Source organism: Lagopus muta, chromosome Z (assembly GCF_023343835.1).
Source record: "Lagopus muta isolate bLagMut1 chromosome Z, bLagMut1 primary, whole genome shotgun sequence".
Taxonomy (NCBI): domain Eukaryota; kingdom Metazoa; phylum Chordata; class Aves; order Galliformes; family Phasianidae; genus Lagopus; species Lagopus muta.
Genome location: NC_064472.1, coordinates 26250435 through 26275423, shown reverse-complemented (window position 1 = coordinate 26275423; position 24989 = coordinate 26250435). Strand labels below are relative to the sequence as shown.

General features: G+C 38.3%; 1 protein-coding gene across 4 annotated transcripts in view; it reads right to left on the bottom strand.

The window, feature by feature from the left end:
• The window catches only part of DOCK8 (dedicator of cytokinesis 8), a 79772-nt gene that overhangs the window by 37212 nt on the left and 17571 nt on the right, over nucleotides 1–24989 (bottom strand). For 3 of the 4 annotated variants that reach the window (XM_048930537.1, XM_048930538.1, XM_048930540.1), the window contains 17 exons: nucleotides 22705–22880; nucleotides 20404–20475; nucleotides 17324–17447; nucleotides 16533–16745; nucleotides 15949–16034; nucleotides 15294–15360; nucleotides 14788–14937; nucleotides 14075–14155; nucleotides 13121–13280; nucleotides 12355–12494; nucleotides 11884–11977; nucleotides 10831–10993; nucleotides 5298–5415; nucleotides 4052–4122; nucleotides 3274–3412; nucleotides 1615–1716; nucleotides 803–898 (listed from right to left, as the gene is read on the bottom strand). In XM_048930537.1, coding sequence (XP_048786494.1) covers nucleotides 803–898; nucleotides 1615–1716; nucleotides 3274–3412; nucleotides 4052–4122; nucleotides 5298–5415; nucleotides 10831–10993; nucleotides 11884–11977; nucleotides 12355–12494; nucleotides 13121–13280; nucleotides 14075–14155; nucleotides 14788–14937; nucleotides 15294–15360; nucleotides 15949–16034; nucleotides 16533–16745; nucleotides 17324–17447; nucleotides 20404–20475; nucleotides 22705–22880 — 2052 coding nt within the window. Of the gene's footprint in view, nucleotides 1–802; nucleotides 899–1614; nucleotides 1717–3273; nucleotides 3413–4051; nucleotides 4123–5297; nucleotides 5416–10830; nucleotides 10994–11883; nucleotides 11978–12354; nucleotides 12495–13120; nucleotides 13281–14074; nucleotides 14156–14787; nucleotides 14938–15293; nucleotides 15361–15948; nucleotides 16035–16532; nucleotides 16746–16868; nucleotides 16988–17323; nucleotides 17448–20403; nucleotides 20476–22704; nucleotides 22881–24989 lie in introns of those variants that run through there. The other variant, XM_048930541.1, reaches the window with a different exon arrangement.

Below are 24989 nucleotides of genomic sequence, written 5' to 3'. Positions count from 1 at the left end.
CACATCAGAGGTCTATAGTCTTTTTATTATTATACTTACTAAGGTATTTTCCAACCTGAGCAATTCTGTGATTCTATAGTCCCTATATGCCACCTGCATCTAAGAGTCTCACTTCCAGATACATGCAAGTTATGTGTCTTATAAATATGTCCTATTTGTATGTAAAAAGTATGCTATCAGAGTTAACCAGAACAAGATGATGTAGGAGACGATGTGAAATACAGTGGAACAAAATAAAGCTTTGGTGCTTCAGACCCCAGTAAAAGTGGAAAGCCTTCAACTTTCTACCACACTTAAGTTATCAGAATCTTAGATCTCGAAGTTTCCATTCAGCATTAAGTTAGCATCCCTACCCATGGCAGCTGAGCTGCCATCTGTGTGGAGTGTTTTGGCAGCCTAGCTGGCCCTGAAGGGAGGGGAGATGCTGTGCCTTCCTTCAGCAGTTGGACACATTGTTTGAACCAGCCTCAGAGAACAGAACACACACACTGCAGAAACAAGCACTGCACCCTACCAGTGTTCTTCCTATCAGATCTCTGTTGAGCTGAGAGGAAACCAGGCTCCTTATTGTTTGATTTGATTTGCTGCTCAGAGTGCTTATTTGTGCACTCACATCAGTGGATTTCATTCACTGAAAATAATCAAGTTCTTTCTACAGCTGTAAGACAGCAGGAACTTTTCATGTGTTTTCAAACCTGTGGGGGCTTTAACATCTCCAGTTCACAAATTTCCTCGGTCAGAATGGGCATATGAATCCCCTTTGAAATGAAACTACAGTTGCATGTTGCTTTTCGTGCATTACCTGGGTATGAACAGATGAAACAGCTTGCACTTCAATATTGAAAACACCTTTGTGTCCTTCAACCCATTTGATAGGTGGTGTCTGTGATGGAACTTTCTGTGATAGAAGAGAATTGCAGGAATCACTGTCTTTTAATGATATAACAGAAAGCCTGTTTACATGGGTCTCAACTATCTTAAGGCTGTTCACTTTACTTTAGGCATCTAATTCAGTGCAGCACAGAGGACCATATAGCTAGGTGTATTTATTCTCATAAGCCAGATGAAGAGAATTTCATTCCTTAAAGAGGGAAATTTGGAGCACTTCAGCTGGATGCCCAGAACAGACAGTGTGAATTTGCATCTTCTGTGGTTAGAAGTTCACAGCCAATGCATGCCAAGGGCACTCCTTGGTGACATGGTACAGTTTCAAAGACAGAGGCAGTTTTCTACTCGCCATATCAGCTCAGAGGGCAGCCTCCTGCTCTAGTAGCAGCACCTGAATCCATGTATCCTCCCTCTCCCACACTGCCACAAAAAACAAGCAACTCATCTTGTGAAAGAAAGCAAATTATGAACCTGACGAAATCTAAACAAATGTATCACTGGTTAGACAATTCACAAGGATTTCTGAATTAATAACTTTAAAAGACACAATTTAACAAAACATAATAGCACCAATTAAAGTAATAACAACACTTTCCTCTAGAGCTTTACCGTTTTAAAGCACAGAAAGGGGCAACTGCCCAAAAACAGACAGCTACGTTGGATTGTAAAATACTCATGATGTTCTACACTGCAAAAACATTGTCTTTTCATAATTTTCTTTGTTACCTCAGGAGAGTGAATTGAATAGTGGAATGGCAGCTTATCCAATGCAACAGGAAGACAATAATGTCCTGTTTGAAGACGATCATTTAACAGAATTGGCAGCCACTGAAACAAATGAAGAGAAAATGCAGCAATATTCATGACTATATATGATTAGAGCTATTTATCTAATCTTATGTATATGTTATATGTTATATGACTATATGTTATGTATAGTCAACAGAACAAGAAATGAGATATTGACCTGAGTTTCTCTGCTCCAATCCATTAAACAGTAATTTGTTTGCATTTTAAATTCACTGATAGCTACTGTAGAAAAATGTACAAGACTGCTTTACAAACAAACTCTTCTGAAAACAGAGAGCTTTTCATGCGTGACACATGTTTTTCTAATAAATCCTATCAGAAGGATTTAATAGGTCCCATGCTTTTATCTGAAAAACAACTTATCCTGAATAGATTGGTATTTGGCTTTTTTTTTTAATCCCACCCCTAGAGGTGTTCAAGGCCAGGCTGGATGGGGCCCTGAGAAGCCTGATCTGGAGCTAGCAACCCATGGTAGGAGGCTGGAACTGGGTGATCTTTAAGATTTCTTCCAACCCAAGTCATTCTATAGTTTTGTGAGGTGAATCAAGCTCAAGTTTTGAACTTGAAGAGTTCAAGTTTTGCTATGGACAAATTGAACATTTTGGTCACTGCCACCCTGAAGATTAAGGCCATCAGAACTCTGCGATGACATCTGGACATACTTTGCTCCTGTTTAGGTCTGAAAGAGGCTGTGGAGTAGCACAGGGCAGATACACATCAGGTTTAGATGAGTAGGCATTTGTGGCATCTATCCACAAAAGAAAGCCTGCTTGAGAGAACTAACAGTACTGGAATCAAAAGCATACAAACCTCACAGCACGAACACACGGATAGTATTTGTATGGTTCCATGGTTCAGTAGCACTAGAACTTTTTCACATCTTAAGTATTATTATCATCTGTGCTTTCTTCTTATTCTAAAATCTCTCCAGATAAAAACATTTAAAGAAAAATGATGCTATGCTACAATATGTGTTTCTCAAGCTAAAACATGCTAGTTTCAACATGAAGATAAATGAGTTTAAATAACTGAATTCTAGTATCTAGATATTTTCATGGCTTTTGATTTTAAAAAGGGTAAACAACAGTTTTTATGTAAGCAATATACCATAAAAAGCTTAATTCAAAATATTATATTGGATGTCACCTCATGTATGAATGTGTTAGATAATAGTAAATAACAGTTAATTACCTTTTTTCTTTTCAGCAAATAGAATCTAACAATTAAGAGCTCTACAATAAGGCATTGTTGCAAATATGTAGGTGTATACTTAATTTCTGTGCTTTGGGTAAATTCACCAACTTCAAAGATGCTTACCAATGTAAAATTATAAAACTAAGATGTAACAACACAAGCTGCATATGAATTTACTGTGTCTGTACATTTAACATGCACGAGCACGCCCTGCAGTATTTGCAGGACAGCCTTGTTATGATGTATTACCATAACCAGAAAGGGAATGTATGGCAAAATCCTTGATAAGCAAAGAGTTTATCTGCATGGGATACATACCCACACATCTAGCCTCTCTTCTCCCCTCCCTGCCCCATGCATGCACACATTTGTATCACTTACAGAATATCCAATGAGAGTTTCCACAGATGCTCCTTGCTTTGGCTGGCAGCTGATATGATAGAACGTGAACAATAGATGGTGTTTCTCAGTGAGTTTTGCTGGCAGTTTTATTTTCACTTCTTCATAAAAGTCAGGACACCTGTTTAAAAAAATGCCATGCATATTTCAGAGCAGAAGGCATATTTGTCAGCAGGCTCCCAGATGCTATGGTTATAAGAACTGTATAGATCCTAAAAACAGCCTTGAGATAAGTCATACAAGTGAAATATATGTATCTCTGTGGACACTGTTGTGATCTATCTACAGTTTTGAATAAGGAGGAATTTGATGCAAAGTGTATAAGCCAGAATATCTCAGTATCATCCACCTCCTTACTTTTAAAACCATTCAATTTTAATTTGTGGTTTCAGCATAGTTACTGTATAAAACCTATATCTTGAGTTTGCATTCATAAGAGAGAGCCCCTTCAATTCTTTTGGATCCGTGAATCTGTAGATCAAGGTGAACGCTTTTACAAAGCTGATGCTTCCTGCTCCTGTTCCTTCATCTTCAGACAGGGAATACCCTTGACTACTCTTTAAAGAGCTCAAAACAAGAAAAGCAGCAGTCACATGCAAATGCATGCAGTAATCCAAATTACATATTGACAAATACTCAGAAAACGTAGAATTTTAAAATAGCTTATTACCATAATTCTTTGAGTAACTAATATTGGCTGAGAATTACGTAAAAATATGCTTAATACATCTCAATTTATAAGAATAACAACAATGCTTACTTGTTATGATACGTGATAGCTGTATATGTCTCTTGCACAAATTCTGGACCTGAAGATTTTCCAAAAATTACCTGCATTAATAAATGAAAGTGAATACAGTCAGATCTAAAACATTTAATTGTTACCATTCTATGTCAATTTTAAGACAGCATATAAGGGTGGATAATGATCCTTCAATTTGATCTTAGCATGATGACGCAGAAGTGTTATTAGTTGGCATCTTCCTCACACAACATGCAACACAAAACACCAGGAAAATGGATCAGAGGCATCTTACATTACATCCTCCAGTAATGCAAAAGTTAGAAACTTCAGGAATGCAGTTGTGATAAGTCTCCTGTGGATTATCATATTGGTTTTAATTACATTCTAAGTGATGAATTAAATTTTTTTGAGAAGTTGATTTTTCACTTCTATCCTGTTTACATAGGGCGAGATTCACCTCACCTTACCTTAAAGATCCACAGCTCTTTTACATTCAGTAAAATTTGACTCACTTTAGCCTCCATGAAAGGGTGCTGGAATGCTGTAACTTTAAAGGGTCTCAGAGAGATGAACTGAGATAAGGGAATCTGCACAGCAGAAACCGGTATGTATTGAGGTGAAACCCACACTTACAGTGCACAGTGATGCCAGACAAACTGCCATTACCCCAAGCATTCATCAAAACCTAACAGTGATATGAGCAGAATGTAAAATGAACAAAACAGCCACTTAGCATTACATAAAACGTAAGTGTTATATTCATATAGCACAGCATCAGCTCTGGAAGAAAATATGACCTGGGAAAACACTGAGCTGATGCTCTGATTTCAGTTCCAGAGTGCATCTGAGCTAAGGAACATGCCACTGTAAAGTGCACACTGTGCAGCGTCAGCGCATTCAATAAGGTCAGCCAGGTGTCAGTCCTCAAGACAACAAATTCTTGGGGTAAAGTTCTTCAAAGTAGCATTTCAACCCATTATTATTTTTAACACAACTAAAACCACAAAAGGTGCTATCTCAATCTCATTTTCAAAAATCCACTGACATACTCTGAAAATTTCCCCAAAAACGCAAGCTGAAGCTACAGGGCTAGAACTACAGGGCTGATGCCTGCAGGCTTTCATAAGCTTTCTGATGTCAGTCTCATAAGGTCCCCCTAGAAACTGTGGCAATGTGGAGCAAATAGTAAGCTGTCTCTTCAAAAGGTTCCTCAGGACAGCACCTGAGCAACATTTTCCTACAAGTGGTCAGCATTTATTACCGGCATTGCACAGGATGGGTCTTCACCACACATAAACTGGATCTTGATGGTAATGTTTCTTCCAGAAGCTGGTCGGTTAGCAAAATTGAGCCTTTGGGGGTAAACATAGAGGAGATTTCTGGAAGAAAGAGAAATAAGAAAAAGCAGCTAAGTAACAAGGCTTTCAAAACAAAGTGCACAAATTAGCTTCTTGCTAATGTCTGTCCCTGTTCTTCAGTATCATCCAGACAGTTGAAGCTTCAGGAAAACTCTTTTACCCAAGTCCTCTTGTTGTGACATAAAACATCCTGTGTTGAGGGTTTCTCATATGGTAAATGCATATGAGAGGGCAGTCTTCGTAGCTCTCATTTTTTCAGACATATGTAAAATGAAATAATATATTTGCTTGATGTAATGAAAAGCAGAAGCCTCTCAAGAAAGCAGCTCCTTTCTCAGTCACCAAGAGTCAGGTTTTGAAAGCACTATGGAATCACTCAGAGGTGATAAAAACAAGCAAACCAGGAAATGAACCCACCAACATACAATCCTAGGTTATAGCTTGCATTTCTAGATTATGTAAATTGAAAAGCAGTGTTGATGATTAAATGTGAACAAGAAATTTTAACCTGTAACTCTAGAAGCCACCTAGAAATGAGTCTCTGGACACATTTTATTAGTAATTCTTTAAAATACATCATACTTTGCCATTTTCTGGCTATTTAGTAGCTTCTATAGATGGGTAAACCATTAAGCTAAAAAAGAACCTTTAATTTTTGTGGTGCACAGATGGTCTTCTGAGTTCAACACTCATTCTGACATAACAGTGCAAATGTAAATACAAAGATTTTTCTACAGTGAAGACTGTGGCAGGTCTGAGATTTCAGCTAGATCCAGCTTGTACGCTTTCTGGAATTATGATTATGTCTATTTAGTGTGTCTCTTGTTATCCTGCTCCGGTATAAGATTCTCATTCTTTGTATTCATAGCATAAGAAATAAGATGAATGCTGGTGGAACCTTGTTGGCTTCCAATGAGAAACAATAACAGGTATTCACAGACTTTCAACTTTGCTTTTTGTCCAACAGTCAGAAACTACACACAAAATTAACCTGTCCTTATCACAGTACATTGTCAGCACCATTGTGGAGCAGTTTTGGAGAACACTGTCATTAAATCAGATGGTCTGTCTTCCTTTTGTTGCATTCCAAGACGCAGAAAATTGGTTGTTACTCCTCATTGCCGTGTGTCAAAAAGTGACAGTGATCTTCAGTTACACAGCACCAGCCACTCTACCAACCAACACATGCTATGTGAGGCATGGCATGTCTTAGCAAACAGATCAGTATGTAACTTGCCTTTCCTCCTGTTCAGCACAGTACTCCTGCCTGCAACACTAACGCACTTTCTTCCCTAATCATCTTAAGTGCACTTTCAGCTCTGCCAAATTCTCTCCAAGATAATATTAGGAAAATCTAAGTGAAAGTGAGAAATATATCAGTAACCTCCACTGAATTATGTTAAGGGGAATGACATATTAAAGGAAGGATATTATCAATATTACGTCTGTCAGAGATGAAGAAATACTTATAGGGGATGCTGCATAATCCAGCCATTGCTTCATTAATCTGCAGCCCAGCAGAAGATGTCACAAATCTCCATAATGCCCCTGAGCACCGATTTTTACATTTACATCTGACTTGAGATGAAAGATATGCAAAATCACAGAGAGGTCTTTGCTGACTACACAACCAAAGAAGCATTCCAGTGAGCACTGTGCAGAAGAAGTAAAGCTTGTGCTATTTATGCTCAAGTGGTTTTAGGGACCTCTCTTACGTGCGTATTAAACCCATCAATGCTGAGGAAGAACAGAAGTAAACCCTGATTCTGAGTATCAGGCAGCGATGAAAGTGATGAAAAGCAGGAAGCTGGGGAGATGATCAAAAGAGTTTCTTCACAGTGCACTGAGGACAGGCATACACAGCAGATCTTTTGGTGACTAGAGTGCTTCTTCCTGCCAGCAACAGTTCCCTCCAACAGCCTGAGAGCCTAAACATTTCCATGCAGCGGTTAGCATCGCCCTCAGGATGTGGTGAGCCCCAGGAAGCCACATGTTCCTCTTCAGGCTCAGTGCTGAGAGGAAGTCCTCAAGCAACATGCCACAGCAGCTGCTGTCAGTGATTAATGCTGGTGTGACTGTACTTCTCCTCTCACTCCCTCTACAGAAAGTACCTCCAGATGCAGGCAGACGTGTTCACAAGAAGCAATAGACACATTCAGGAGTCAATATGGGTCTACAAAGGCCACAACAGAACATCCAGTATCAATCCAACAGGACAGTTCCACACTGTAACAGGGTTCTAGGGGAAGCACTAATTCAGTCTGTTTCTCTGGATCTGAGGCTGACCCAGCACAAGGACTGTGAGGTAAAAGGCTATTTCAGCGCAAGAAAACCAAGGCTCTGCATAGGACACTGTGAAACAGTTCTCATTTTAATTTGCTGATTTTTCTACTCTTTAATAGAGACTTAGCAGTGATGATTTGATCACCTCCTATGGCCAAAGCAACGGGGACCAATATTCTGCCGAAACAAAATCTATGCACGGTCTCCAAGACTGTTATCTTTCTGACTGAACATTGCTGTCTGTAATTACTGGCTGTGTAATATGTGTGTAATGTAATGAAATCCTTTTCCTTGCTAAGTTACGCAATATACAAAGTTTCACAAGTGCATCTGAAATTTCTGAACAATATTAGATGTGTTCACTGATGACTACAGTAAGAAAACCATGAATAACAAAAGCCAAATTAGGAGCAATCAGTCATCACTGATAAAAACTACAAATTGTTTAGGAGCATAGATGTACTACTTAAGAAACTGGAAACAAAAACTGATACACCTATTAGTCATTACTTTCAATCTTTGATGATTCCTCTGTTTCTACTCTTTTGAGAGAGAGATCTTCAGAAAAATGGTAAATCATGAATACTTTATCAAAGTTGCTGATTTTTCCATGCACTGACTAGAATAAATGGCATGACAAGAGAATTTCAACGTTATTTTCAAAAGGATGTGTCTATACCATATATTCTAAAACTTTGTAAAATTTTCTTCTAGTTTGGATAAGTTTGAATGTTTTTCTCATGTGCTAAAATTAAGCATTAAAAAGATAGTGGCCAGACTACATTACATTTTAGGTGAGAGCGATTGTTCAATTCATCCATTATCACTGACATGAAAACTTTAACAAATATTCTACTAAATTTTCAGAGCATAAAAATTTTCCCAGATAAACTGAGATCAGCTCATAAAATCTGGTTCCTGAAGTTTCAAATCACATCACATTATTATAGAAAATTAGTTCTTTCTTAATTTAAACGTTATCAAGAGCTCAGAGTCAATTCTGACTAAAATCTTAGCACTACTCTCTCCAGAACTCATGTTCAATCTGTGTATGTAATTGAAGAGGCTCATCGTTACTTCAAACATCAAATATTACAAAAAAGTAGTCAACAGCATAATGTATTTGAAAACCAAAACCACAGGCAATTAACTGAGATGTTATGCACCACAAAAAGAACCCACAAAATAATCTATTACCCATCACAATAGTTTTCTGCTGTATAAATGCAGGAAACCTTTTGACCCACAACTGTCTACTTCACATTACCTTTTTCAGAAGTTAAAACCTAAAAACTTTTCCAGTATTAAATTAAAGAGGACTAGATCCCCTTCTCATGACTTCTGCAGCCTTCTGCCGTAACTGAACCTACTGTGAGGTAATACTCTCAATTCCTCAACCGGTCCTAGTATTACTAAATCCTGAGTTGTCATACTGTTAAAGGAGACAAATGACTGCATGTTCATTAGGTATTGACTATTGCAATATTAAGCACAGAAGAGAGAAAAAGAGAGAAAGAAGGACAGAAAGAAAGAAAAGTAAACTAGGTTTCTGCATCTCTTTTAAACATCCAGGCAACAAACTAAAAGTAGATGTTACATTAGTATTTGTCTGGACGTGTGCAGAGGTATTATTATGCCAACAAGACCATACCAGACTGTATCTTTAAAAGTTTTCATTGTTTTGTTATTCAAATACATTTATATATATAAATCTCTCCTACATTCAAAGTAACATTTTAATTTAAAAAATACACATATATTGACTTTACTAATTTTGGATTCTTTTAGTATCTAAATCCATAGCACTGGATCAGTCCACATTCCCTAACAACACTTTTTCTGGCATGACTGTGTTTATTGGGTGCCAAAAGCATCTCAGAAAGAGCCATGTTACTCTAGCTTGTAGTAAAAGGTTTCAGTGCTGCTGCACAAACACAGTTGCTACTTCCTGCAATCACAAAGTCCTTCTCTCACAAGGTTTGCAAAGCTGACTCATCTGTCTTATTGGGGATCTACGGCTAGATATCAGCAATATTTGCTGATGACTCCCCTTTCTAACTGCAAATACAGCTGTAGTGACAAAGCTGTTGAAACAAAATCTAGCACTTCCACATTCATTCATCACTTTCCCACCGTATCTAAAAGACTGTCTTTGGGGTTGGATGGGGTATTAACAACAAAACTTTACAGTTTGCAGCACAATACTATTTTTGTCATGTCAGTTGTGTTATGTTATCATCACTGATTCATTAATTACAGTGAAGATTAAGGTAAACATGCTATATTGATCTTCTCTTCATTACCACTACCTATACAGGACAGTTCCTCTTTCGTTTCCACATTTTCTACTTAGAGTGAAATTCAAAACAGAGCCCAAAAACCTTGAAGAGGCTCAGCATGTTGGGTGTGAAGTCTTGGAAAAAGAGTGTAGCTGTTGAGCTACAGCAAGCATTTCTTCTTATGCAGGGGTATTTATCCAACACAGACACCTACCAACTGGAGGATAGTGTGGAGACACATTAACTTGCTTCAGGAGATGCACAGATTAAACATGGTAGCTTTGTTATTCAAGATGTATAGCTGTAGGACTTTACTCTTGTCAAAACTAAAGAGAGACTCAAACTCCTTTCTAGATCAGCAATTTAAAGTGTTTCCAAATGCTTTTTGTTTTCAAAAGCAAATCTTCATACACTACCAGGCAACCTGGAGTTGACAAGTGCTTCACCTTACTGAGGCCTAATAATGGAAAGGGAAGTTAAAATCTGGCCATTTTTTTTTCCATTAAAGTAAAAAAAAGAAAATTGACTTCATTTACATTAGTACTTTCAATTGTATAAAAACTACTGCTCTTTTTTTCACGCTTTCACTAAGGAAATGGGCACAGTATCCACATGATTTTATATATTTATGTCAAGCCAACAACAGCTGCTAGGTTGTGAACATTTTAAAAATATTCTGTGTGGAACAGGATAACTACATAATTAAATAGAGCATCCAGTGGGTATCTTACCTTCTAACAGCTAACAAGAGTAAATCAGTCTAAAACATAGTCGTTAGCAATTTTTCTCAGCTTTTATTAAAAAAAAAAAAAGTCAAACCACAACTACCTTTGAAAATGGTTCTTAGGCATTAAAAAAATAATAATAATCTTACCTGTAAATAGTATGGGGAACATACACTTCTCTAATTGGGAATTCCAAAATCTCTTTGTGAGGACGACTACGATTTTCTGGGAAGGGCTTCACTGGTAGTAATTCCGGTGTCAGACAGTAACCAAGGTTTTCTGGAGCTGGAGAGATCTCCAGTTTAAGCGTGCCTTTTAAAAAAAACCCACAAAATGTTACCAAAGAATACAAAAAATAACTAATGTATAATAAATCAAAACTGAAAACAGTATGTGAGGTTACACAATAACACTACGTAAGTAAGAAATGCATATTTGGATTGAAAGCTGCATGAGAATAAAACATGCATGTAGGAGGATACACAAGTTTATATGGAAGCTGAATAAAAAAGGGTGGTGTATAGCAGAGTTGTCTCTCCATCTCCACTAGGATTCTGCTGTGTTAATCTATGACAAGTAGACACCATCCAACAGAAAATCCAGACTAGCTGTGGACAACATTTACATAGTTAATAGTGATAATCCTGCCATGAGTATAATCAAACTTTCAATTTCAACTTTAAGTTTTGGAAAGCAAAAACTATTTTGGAAACCTGTATTTGTCATTTCTGACAATTATCTACAAAGGCAAAAGAAGCTTTACACTGAGTTTCTGTTTTTTGGGGGTTCCTCTACAATCCAGAAGATCTCAAGATGTAATTTATCTGAAAAAGTAAAAAGCAGCTTGTCAAGTGTTTGAGCATAGCCAAATACTGATCCAAATTCAAGGTGAAATATGTAGGCATTTTAGTCTCCTTATGTAACATATGACTCATTGGAAAACACTGCAGAGAAAACCTCTGTCTTCAAACAGCTTGAATGATCATGAAATACATCCAGCAGACTCACTATAAGTTAGAAAAAAAAGCAAATCACTGCGGAATATCAAGCTCAACACAAATCTCAATACTTAACTGGGGATGCTGGGAAGGTTCCACAATAGTTTAAAACACAATTTTATTCTATTTTGGGGTTGAAACTTACAAAATGGTTTAAAGGAGAAAAGTACATATATACTATTCCATCTTAAATGAATTGTGTACCTGGTAAAGTCTTAATTCGTCTCTGCAAGGAAGATGATCTTTTGAAATCAGCTAAAAATTTGAAGAGATCTTCATCACTAAGCCTGTCTCCTTCCTAACAGGAGAAAGACAAAAATCATTATCTTTATAGCAATACTACATAACAAAAGGCTGTCCAAGAAGGTTATGGATGCCCCATCCCTGGAGGCATTTAAGGCCAGGCTGGATGCGGCTCCAAGTATCCTGGCCTACTGGTTGGCCACTGTGCACATAGCAGGGGGGTTGAAAGTAGATGATCTTTGAGTTCCCTTTCCACCCAGGCCATTCTATGATTCAGTGATTACCTTGAAACATGCAAACAAGGTAAGTTACTGTCAACAGCAATTATCCTCTGAATCCCCACTAACATCACTGTATAATTTTTCCCAACACAGTTCACACAACACATATGAAAAATGTCTTAGGCAGTCAGAAACAACGAGCATCCTATACCTGTTTAAAGAAGGTACTGTGGGTCAGAGAGACAGTTTTGAAGTTTGACACTGGATAACTGTCCTCAGTGCTGAGACTTCTCTCAGATAGTCTTCTTGCTTGTAATAGTGTTGCTCTCTTCTCACTAGTTGATCCTTTCCCTTCAAAGAGAAATTAAATAAAATACCAACTTGTTTTGTGCTACTTCAGTACCAAGACTATAAGGATATGCTAGAAATCCACAAGTTCCCAGTAACACCAGAGGACAGAGACCAGTACCTACAACCAGTACCTATTAAGCTTTTATCTGTATTTCCCACTGGCCGTATTTCAGACTATGTGAAATAATGGAATGCTATGATACACCTAGTGAGAGTGACATTATTTCTGCTGCAGAGCACAGGCTTATTCATATTTCTAGTTAGTGGGTTACAAAGCACATTGATCAGTGTTGGATGCAGCTTGAAAACATCTCTTGTATACTACAGAAACTAAGAAGATTAATATTTTGATTCCCCTTTATTGCATAGGGATTCCAGATAGTAAAGGCCAGTTCAACTAAAATAGAACCTAGAACTGAAGAATATTTAGAATACATAAAAATACATATGCAGAGGTGAAATAGTGAGAATATTAACTTTTGCTTGTAGGACTACAAAGGAAAGCTGAGAAGATATGAATTTGAATCTGTCATTTGCTCTTGAGGACAAAAATAAATGAAATTGCTTCCTAAGCACAGAACCACTAAAGAGTTGCTTTGTGTTAGTCAGAAAACTTGGACAAGTACCATTCAAACCTTCAGCCTCAGATACTTCTCGCTCAAGTGTGGAAACGTTGAAGAAATTAGTTAGACTTATGGGAATCCAGGCAAATGGCATTCTGTATTTCCCTAGTCGTTGACAAAAGCATTCAGCTTGGGCTTTCAGTTTTTCAATCTTTTCTTTTGTCTAAGACAAAGAAAATAATGAATGTTTTAAAAGCAATCAGTTATTCTAACTTCATTTTAAAGAAAAAAGGGAAAAAATTTATTTATTTACAGTTTAGTAAATAATTTGCACTCTTATCTCTGATATCTTCCTGTTACACCACTGTCAGCACCATAGATGTTTTGATCTGTAAATTCAGTTCCCATTTCAACTAGTTCATTTTTGTTACTGAAAAGGAGAATGCAGATCTTTTTGCAGTGACCCTTGTGCCCAGCATGAGTAATCATCATAAAATGAGCAAGTTCCATCTCCTCCATCAGATACAGAAATAATATTCTGATGAACGTGAGAAACATGGGATTTTAGGAAACATCATCATTCTGCTCGAGGGAAGGTAAATGACAATTAATTCCCCAAACAAAGATCGTGTTATTTACAGATGTCTGCACTGAACTGGACATACACACCCCACAACAGGTTGCCTAATCAGATCAGCAGGAAGCCTTTGAGGTACAAATATTCATGCTATCTTCACTGCACTGTCATCTCCTTTACTTACCTATAGATACGTTATGGCTCAAGACGTTGGAATCAGTACTGATTTCCAAAGTGACTAGGAACAAAAGCACACCTTGTCTTCTTTTGAATTCTTCATGTCAACGACAGACATCAAATTGCTTGCCCTATGGACTGATCGATTCACTTTCTCCCCATTGTTCTTTGGGTTCTGTCCCATTCCAAAAGATTTGCTCTTTCCCTGTTTCCCTTTGCACGCATGTTTTGATCCAAACACTTTTCATGGTTGTTTTTCTTACCTTGCCAGCTTCATTTTCTTTAAGAACCATGTAAGGTTCTGCACAATCTCCAATTTCTCCTTGCTGAAGCACTTTTTCTATCTACAAAAAGCAGTAAAATAAGATGCTCATAAAGAAAAAAAATCACTCCAAACTTAACACATTACTTCTCTAGCAGTATGGAAAAGTCTGCCCAAATCTACCAAAAATAATGCTTAAAACTGTCTTCACGGAGTAATGTACAATAAACTTTTCCCAGCTCCCCTATTGTCAGTTATGAAGCAGAAAACATGTATATAAAAAAACTATCAGATACTGCTGCATTTTCACCACAAGCAGGAAAATTAACACATACCAAATGAAATGGTTCGGGCAAAATTAGTTCCAGAATTAAATAAACAGACCAATGCAAAACATACTAACCCAAAGCCAAAAAAACTCCATTTATACACAATTTAAAAAATTTAAAAACGGTTTATTTCACCTAATTTCTTTCTTATGAAGAAACAGGAAAACCTAAACATTCAGCTGAGCTAGAAAGTAAGATATTGATAAACTTCCAACTTCTTACATTGGAAACAAGATACACCAGGGGATATGTGTACAAAGATGATCAGAAATTACCAGAATGCCTCTCAGCTATGGAAAAACCACATTAGTCAACTCCACATGCTCAGACAATTGGCACAGCTGGGAACCGGAAGAATGGTGTTAAAAGTACTACTGTAACATACCTTTATTACTAGGTAAATATCTGATGAGGGATAAGTGACAGAAAATACTGCTGATCTTGCCAGAGAAGACAGGTCAGTGGAGGGTGTATGAGAACGCAAGAATCCTCTCAATGAATCAGAGTTCAGGTCACAATGGAAATTTTCAGAGATCTTGAAAAGAAAAAGAATTTAAAATGTACTGCAAAGCAAAAGTGAATTGAATGTTATTTTAAAATAAGTCAAAAGAAGTAAATGGAAATATAAAATAAAGAGCTGCAAACACAAAACAAAAGAGCTAGCATGACTACAGCAACCTAGATCAAGATGCACCTATGCAAAAGTTATTTTTTGTAAGCAATTCTAATAATTTTTAGAGTTAAAAGTTTTAAATAAGAGATAAGTCAATTAAAGAAAAGAAACAAAGAAAAGCTAAACATCCTAGAATTTTCACACTATAATGAAATTGAGCTGAAAATATGAATGAATGAACAACTCCATTCCTTATTTATGCTGTAGTGCACACTTGCCTTTTTCCTTTCTTTTATATCATAGAGAGCTATGCATGCAAACAAAGGCTCAATCTCTATATCAAACCTGTTAAGGAAAGACACACTCATTAATATTTTACTTTTAAGATCCTGTAAAACAAAAAAAAAAAAAGGGGGGGGTTAGGTTGTCATTTCCTTAGAAAATGAGGAGAAACACTTCATTCCAGACCTTGGCTCTCTTAAAGTTTGGAGGATTTTTCTTTTTTTAGCTAGTGCATTTTATTAACTGACTTCAAGTGGGGAAAAAAAATGAGATAAACTGCCAGCAGTGTATTTTCTGCGTTTGTCAGAAAGCTGGTCTCAGATATCAGTTAAAAATGATTCTACCATTCTTGATTTTTTTTCTATTTATCGCTATTATGAACAAAGATCAATCTACTTTGTTTATAATAAATAACTTGGCCTCATCCCCAACTCCTTTTCATTCTGACAAGATAAAAAGTCTTGTAACTACAGATATAAATGGTTTTCTGCCAAAATCACACTAAAGCAAGAACAAGCAAGCATGTAAACTCTTTGTGAACAAGGAACATACAGTGTCAGTGTGTCTGTGGCAAGATGCTCACATGAATTGAGACACTGTAATTGAAAAGTGTCACCAAAGCCTGCCAGACCAGGATGTAAGAATACTTACTTCAGAGTCTGCAGCTTTACCAGAATCCTGTTGCCCAGGTGTTCCTTTGGGCGATCTGGCACTGGGCGTATTTCCACTGCATCTTCCTATCATTAAACAGTTCAAATGCAATTAAAATAATTGCAAATTTACACGCTTACATAACAGCTTCAAGTGATGTAACTGAGCCACAGCTAGAAAACAGCAAGTTCCCTGACTCAGCAGCCACTTCATCTCTTCAGTCACAAAGAAAACTGATGTAAGTTTACAAATACCTACATGCCTCACCTGCATCTGGTGTGTTTCCCAAGTGAATGTGGCTTGTTTTGACACAAGCATTTTACCAGAACGTGGCCTGACTTACATCAAAAGAAGGCAGAAAGACCTCGGGCAACACCATGAGTTGGATACAACTGCTTGAAGGCACATTCCAGATGGCTGGCAGGCATGTGAAGGCCACACCTTCACTGTGTTATTATTCAAGGCAGATACACAAAAGCAAAGGAAGCAGGTATACAGGCCAGGAGTCACACTTTTTATGGTTGTGTGGACAATCTCCATCCCACCGAAGCATGGCTTGAGTCCCGGTAGCCCTGTGAGCTCACCTCATCCACCGACGGGTAGAGGGCGAGGAGCTCGGCGTGCCTATTGGTTCGTCGGGCTTCCTCATTCTGCCTCTCAAACTCCTCCGCGCTGACGTGCCGCAGCAGGTTTTCCAGGCGGGGATCCGGCTGCAGGCTGCGCAGGTCAAAGTCAGAGGAAGCTGGGGCAGTCTTGGAGGTGTCCTCAGTGAGCACGTGCACGGCCCTGGGCCCTGCCTGTCAGAAAACGAAGGAACAGCAAAACTTCTTACTGCCTGCTGTACCTTGGGCATCACGAGGTTTCTCTTGCCTGTCTTTCAGGCCTTTCTGCCTTAATTTCACTGCTGCCAGGGGGCTCACCAAGGAGAGATGGTGGGAGATGATGGTAAGCACCGTCCTCCAGTTTGTGACTCTCTGCATCCACGGGGAAGAAAGGGAAAGGGCAGATTACCTTCAACTTTCAAAGTGAACATGGTGGAAGCCAAAGCACAGCGGGCAGTCGGCAGGGTGACACTGTAATTCTTCAGATCTCTGAACCTGACTGCATCCACATTGAGGAGCAGGAGGCAGCTGGTGGGACTCCATCAGCCCACGGCCTACTTTGTTGCCCACACTTCCCTGACCAGGAGGTGTCAGGGGCATTACACAGCCACACCAGCCTTGTACCAACATCCCCAGGCCCTACAAACATTGGCGACAGAAACTCCCCGTAAGGAAGGGCTACCTGCTGCAGAGGTCTCTGTACACAGGACTTTTGCTTCCCTTGAGGGCAGCTTCTATATTAAATAACTTTTACCAAATATAATAAAAGATACCTGAAAGCTTGCTTCACTAGAGTCTGAAGTTTCTGATTCAAATGTTTGTTTCTGCAGATGCTTGTGAAAATCTTTTCGGGATCCCTTATTTTTCAAACTGCAAATGTATGAGTTCCCTTGGTTCCTTGCAGAGACAAAACCAAGCAAATCAGGATGGAACAAAAAGGAATTAGGGGAAAATAAAACAGAAGAAGAAAAACTAAAAATCAAGCAATGAGGAACATAATTGCACAGAAGGACAGCACACCATAACCTGTATACAAAATGTGACATTTCGCAATGTTCCAATGTTTCATCCAACCACTGCAGCTTTACAGTGGATAGGAAGGATAGCTTGAAAATGAAGAAAATTCACTCGCATTGTTATATTCTCACCCTGAGACAGCAGAAAAATTCTGACCTAGGAATAAATTCAGCCCTGAGCTACTCATAAGACATAGTGATTATCTCAATGACCTTAGAAATAATGGTCAGAAACACCTGCCTTTTAGCTGGCTCTCTGCTTCTGCACCATCGAGTTCACTGCTTGTCTGAGATGTCATTTGGTCTCTAGCATGCCTAGACCTAGCTGCTCCCCTTAAGTCAAGCATTTAGACTATTCTCTCCTTTCAAAAAATTTGCTAAATTCTGTAGTAGCATTCTAATAATCACTCCCCTTAGTCACACTATCCAGCTTCATTCATTTTCCTTTCCATTGCACTTAAAAGTAGCATCTAAATATCTCAGTACCTTCATTGTGATGTCACAATAAGTCATTATTGATCAGGGAGACACCTTTTTATTACATTTTGGATACAACTGAATTATATACATATAACTGTATTATGTATATGTATTATGTATTATGTATATATATAACTATATTATATATATATAACTGTATTATATGTATTTTAATATTAATTATTTGAATTTGAATCATTTATCAGTTCAAATGAAAACCAAAGGCAATAAAGATACAAGATCGACAAGATCTCTTTGGATGTGACCTTGCTTTGGAATTGCATTTACTACTTAGAATGGGAGAGAGGAATTATACACAACCTTCTTTTGAGACACTTCAACATTTACAAGAGGCTCTGTTGATTTTTTTTTTCCCACTACCTCCAGTGAAGGACCACTTTCCACTATCTCCAGTGAAGGACCACTTTCTTGCTCCTCCTCTTCAAAGGAAGGAGCAGGGGAGAAAATATGATAAGAAAAAAAGGTTCTTGAGATAAGGATAATTTAACTAAAGAATAAAGAAATCAAAAACAAACAAAGGCTATGTGGAAGCAAAGAGAGAGAAAACAATTATTCTCTACTTCCCATTAGCAAGTATTCCTATGTTCAGTCATATCTTGGGAAGCAGGGCTTTGATACACATAGAAGTTGGTTGGGAGGACAGATGTTTTAATAGCAAGATCTCCCTTTTCCTTCCCCTTTGCCAGGGTGTGATCCCATATGCTACTGAATGTCCCTTTGATCAGTTCAGATCAGCTCCCCTGGTGCTGTCCCCTCCCACCTCTTGCCCACTCCAGAATACTGGCTTGGATTGTGTGTCAGTGCTGTCCAGCCACAGAAAAAACGCTGGTTATGATATCAGCACAGTGCTAGCCACAAATGCAAAGCTCGTCGCTGTATGGGCTGCTGTGGGTAAAGTGAACTCTGCTAGCCAGACTCACTACAACACACAGACCTACTACTGTGCCCAGACCCTCCTACTCACGTCCTACTTCTCTGAGGCGTGAGGACCACAACCTTTTTTCCTCTTTACTGTGCTACTCCCACCCTTCTTATCCAGGAGTGGACAAGAGCTACATACACACACCTCTCACAGCTCTCCAGATTATAAACTGAGATCTGCCCTATGAATCTTTGTCTCATAAACTGGCAACCACTGACTTTTCAGTCTTTCCCAGCATGTTGGAAAGCTTTCTATGAGTACTCTTTCTCTCTTTACTCCTTTGCTTCCTCTCAGATTTGTTTTGAGAATGGTGCCATAAGGCTCCCAATAACAACCCCCGATTTACATGACACTAAAGCATCTTTCATGCTTTCTTTCTCTTCGTAATTTTTAGTAACCTGCTTGCATTGTTAGCCATCAAAGATCAGCTCTGTGGGAGGCCTCAAACTCAATAAAGTATCTGCAAATTTGCCTCATCTGAATCAGCGAGACAGTAAAACACCCTAAAAGCCTTTTGAAGCAAGTGTATTTCTCTGGCTCCATTCACACTTCTACACGCGTGCATAACAGCAAACACAGCCACACAACACTGTCTGCTGCACCTACTGGGTTGCTCAGTCCTTATCTGTGTGCACAGACAAGGCTGGCCCGTTACAGAGCGCTCAGAGCAGAGCTGTGTGATGGAGCGAGCACAGCGCTCTGCGCAGTGTAGGTAGGGAGCCTGCAAAAACCCACCAGCTTCTTCCTGGTGACTCACCATGTGCACTTCTGAGAACTGAACCAGTTTCATAGGCCCTTGGAGGAAGTCTCCTCGCAGCTCTCAGCAGAGTGCAGAACTAACAACACAACTCTTTTACGGACAGCAAGAGACAATCCCTCACAGTTAGAAAATAGTTTTTTCTAACTGATGCTATGCTAATAATCCAATGATACTAGCAATCACTGCCAAGAACATCTCTAATCTTCTTTTTTCCTTTCTGGAAAGAAAGACTGGATAGCCAACAGCCGTATATGAAAATGGACAAAGTAAGAACTGACAATACTCAAGATGTGATTGTCCTTGCACAGAGTTTAGACAAACAGACACAAAATGACTCTTCAAGCATCAGAAAAAAGGACAAAAAGAAGGAAGGGATAAGAGGTCGAGATGAAGGATCATTGCTACACACTGAATATGAATTACGTCCTGATTAATTCCTGGGGAACCTGTATAATTAAGAAGCAGGTACGAAAATATTCAGCAAAGCCCACCATCTCAAACAAGACAGCAGAGTAAAACTACTGAGAAATCCACTTTTATCTTCAGGTACTGATTCAAATTGTCATTCACTCAGATTATTTATAACAACGCATCTTCTACGTGCAAAATAGTATACCAGGTATTTTCTATTTCGTTTACTTGTGGGTAGCTTACTTTCTATTCACAATCAGCCAGTCCCGGATATAGGTCTGAACACAGTCTCGTACATGCGAATCCAGCTCAACCCTGGGGAAAAAGCAACATATGGGAAATATTTTAGTACCTAGGTCATGCCTTAAGGAAAAAGAAATTTAACTAAACATGCTGTACAGATAAAGGGCTCTCTGCTAGTCCACTCCCGTATGTTTATTGTATTGCTAAGCTACATTTCAGTTTTAAACAACAGGTGTACTGAATGAGTACACAGACATGGGTTTGGGTTGTTGGGTTCCAAATTAACAGAAATGCATTTAACAGAGATAACCATTTGCCACACCGTGCGTTTCAAGACAAATGTTGCTATAAAGTACTGTAAAACAAAAGAAAGTACCGCAGGTACCTATCTTCTGTGTTTTTCCAAAACTTGTTAACAAATAGAGATATTTTTTCCAGAGGCATCAGCTCATGTACTGTATATACTGAAATGGAGAAAATTCCAACAGCTCAACAGAATGTTGAGATCTGAAAATATGCTGTAAGTTTATGATTTTCAACTAAGCCTCTGTCAATGTAGGGAGTTGGCAGACTGCTTGAGAGAATGGATGCTGATTGGCATTAAAATGTGATAAATTAAGGTCAGTTTCCATAAATGTTCTGTCATGATGTTGTAGCACAATTTCCTTAATCCTACTCTAAAATATACTAGTGACCTGTGTAAAAACTGCTTGTTAAGTGAGGATACATGTGATGCAGGAATGGAAGAAAGATGTAAAACTTCTCAGCACTTTCCACCAAGAGCTCCTAATAGATCTGCAGCCCAAGCTGGCTAACAACCCTTGGGGCTCAGACAAGCAGACCACTGTGTGCCACGGTGGGATAAAGTAGCACATGCTGACCTCCTGCATCAGATGGGACTTTCGTCAGCAGGCAGCATATTAACCCTATCTGGTCAGTGACATCTACTTCATGTGTTTGGCACAGGAAGATACCACAGGAGGCACTGCTTGCATGCAAATCTCTGAAGCATGACCTTCCTGAATGCTCTCCTCCCTAACACACTATGCATCCTTTACCTGGATTTTCTGTAACATCAACTTCCTTATGAGTGGTTTGAACGTCCAAACAGGGATTTTCTGTACAAAATAAGTCTGTTGAATGCACGTTTGTTGTTACTGACACCCCTCTTTTTTTAATAGATTCCTTAAAACATCTTTTAATACCACTAAGGCAGAAACAGAAAACTACTATTTTAAATGATAGGTGTATTACAAAATGATCCTGGAAACATGTCTCCATAGGGGAGAAGTGGTCTCAGCCTACAGAAATGAAAATAGTCCACCATGAATCGTCATTCTACCTTAGCCTCCATCTCTTTTGGCATGCTGGGAAAAAAACACTGAAGACAAACTGAAGGAGCCAGGCCCCAACCTGAACAAACATGCATCCTTAGCTGTCTTTGCACACAAAGCAGTTTGGGGTTGACTTATGCTGACTTCAAATTTATCTGTTTGTTGCTGTCTGCAGACGTGGCTATGATTTTGTGTTTTTACATGGGTGTACTGTTTCTAGCCAAACAATCCCTGGAGACTATTTTGTATACAATTTATAGAACTCTTCTAAACCCCACTAGCAAAATTTCCAAGTCATCATTTTTTCTCACTGCAAAAAACTCTGCTGCCTGTATTCTTCCTGTTTATCAAACTAGCTTAAATATTTTGAGGACGGCTGAGTACCATTATGAAACATGGAAACTATTTTAATCTAAAAACTGTTGAAAACAGTGGAAAGCTTCCTGATTATTTCATTAATATCTACCTATATCTACCTGGACGCAGAAATGACTTCCACACTAGAAATCAACAGATACTCCTTCCTCAAAACCTTGTGATTGTTAAGCAAGAAAGACACTGAATAAGAGACACTGAGTGATCTGATCAATGCCATGTAATAAACAGCCAAGAGGGAATTAAAAAAAAAAAAAAGAAAAAAAAAGAAATTTTGATCTTACAAATCAATGTAAGAAGTCACAGTTACAAAATCATTTTTCATTTTTCATATTAGTTTCCTGTCTTTCTCCCCTGTTCTTTTTGATCTACTACTACCTCATACCTGCTGCTAACAGCTAGGCAGTGAAGCCCTTACGAGACTTTAACTGTCCTAAAGAGAGTAACAGAATCAGTGGCAAAGTACACGTGTTTAAAGTAACTGCATGATGGCTGAACAGATGGAGGACTGAGGTTAACAGACATTGACATCTTTCTGTTCAACACTTTTTAAAAATCTGTTGCATTTCAGAGAAAGAAAAAGTCTCCTCACCCATCTTCTGGCATAGAAGGCTGCAGAGTCCTGCATTCTTTGGGTGTAAAGACAATGTCCAAGTCATCTTCAGGAAAATCACCAAGTTCATGTGCCATTTCTGAGTCCAGGTTGTTCAGCTGTGTCATTAGGAAGCCTTCGAAATCTACTGGGTCTACTGCATCATAAAAGGAAGGCTAATGAAAGAAATAAAAAGGTGTTTGTTTTAGCAAAAGATGTGTTTTTTAAAAGTGGTGTTTTTTTTTGGGGGGGGGGGGGTGGGAGGGCCTCATTTCTTTTTCTAATTATCCCTTGTTTATTAAATACAGGAACAGACTTCTAACCTTATGTATTATGCCACTGCACTGAATGCAGGGAAAAGTTGATAACAAAACAATTAGATGAAAAAGAAATGATGAAAAAGAAAATTTTAACATGCAGAAGAAGGTATTACAGCTAAAACCAAATATGTGCCTATTTTCATTGCTGAGCTTTCACAGATGCTGGTAATCTGCCTGATCCCTGTGAAGTGCACTTAGTCCCCCTCTTCCAATGTGAAAGGGCAGCAGCAAGCAAGAACAAGGCCAAGGTGACCAAGAAGAGAGTGACAGGCAGCGGCAAGCTCACAGGGAGCTGGCAATAATCATAGCCATGCAGATGCCTCTCAGTTCTTTTGAATTTTAATTTTACTTCAACAGTTAGAATAGTAACTACACAAAAGATTACATGGAACTACTGAAATTGTTATTGCAAACCTTATATGTTCACCGTTTCTATGGCATTTGGCACTGCACCCTGACAGAGAGCAAATTTATTTGGCTGTATTTTATAAACCATTTTTATACAGAACATTCGATTCACAACAAAGCTTAACAAGTGCCAATCCAAAGTTTAACTGTGCCAAACATGAATGCTACAAAGCCACCTGTCTCTTTTTGTCTGTTCATTTTCAAAAATCTTGTTTATTGTACCTGTAATTGTTCTACATACACATAAGTGTAACTTCATGTGTTGTTTTTATTATATTTTTCCTTGTGTAGATAAAAAAAGAAACTCTACTTTCTATGTAGTCAATAAAAATAGCTTATATACATGCACAAAATAGAACACCTATCCAGCTGTGTACAGAGTTTAGCACTTCTTATTGTTGATTGCCTTGATGTGTAACAAATAGTTCAAGAACTACAGCTTTAGAAAACTCTATTTTATGTTCTGTGAGTTCCTGAAACATCATGGACGCCTAAGCGCAGTTCAGAGCAAGGACCAAAAGAGCATTCAAATAACAACCCTGCAATAATTAATTTACTAGGAGGAAATAATTAGCCAAAAATATCTTCAAACCATCCTTGACTGTAAAGAATAAGGATTGCGTTGTAACACATTGACTCAATACATCTCACACAACTGCCTTCTGAAGCTGCCAACAACAGTTTGTCTCAGCCTTGATGAGACAGATAATTTATTTGGTTCTGATGGTGGAGTGTGAAGAAAATAAGGCTCCGGATGTCCTTAATAACAATACTGCCTTTATATAACACTACTGTGACAACAGCCTCATCCAATATTCTGGAGCTATTCTTATGTTTCTGTGTTCTTCTCCATAAATGCAATCTGCAGGCTAAAATTATGAAGTCTTCTCTCATTATTACTGGGTCCTACTAAAGGAAGACTGTCAGGAAAGTTGACAATATTTTCACCTGAGTATGAAGTAAGTAACAGTGGTGTAGGCAATAAATAATAATTCTGTAAATAACTGTGCTTCACACAGAAATTTTATCACAAAAGGACAGTGAAGAATTCTACAACTTACGAAAGGACAAGGGTGCTTAATGGTAGCAATGCTCTGGTAGCTCCGAACTAACATGGCTCACGCACACTTTGCCACATCAGTCATTGTAGATAGGAAAGTTAATTAAAAATTATATATATGGTATAATCCAAGTATTGGAAGCTTATCAGTGTTCTGGAAATATAATAGGGGAAGTTATTCAGCTAATAAAAACTCAGAAACATTGAGAAAAGTGAAGTAGATTTAGAAAAAATGCGCTAGAAACAAAGCATGCTGCATGTTTGAAAAATAATAGATGTGGCAAACGATGGAGTAGAGACCACTGAGACACATGTCAAATAAACCACAGGTTCCTCTTTTATTGCATCTCCACAGGAATGAAATGTCAGAGCTTACCCTTAAGGGATCAACAGCATTCTCCAGAACCAGTTTAGGGAAAATCTCCCTCTTTCTTTGCTTTTCTTACTCATAGGTAAAGTCTAAAACTGAGAATCATGAAGCAGTCATGTGAAGAAGT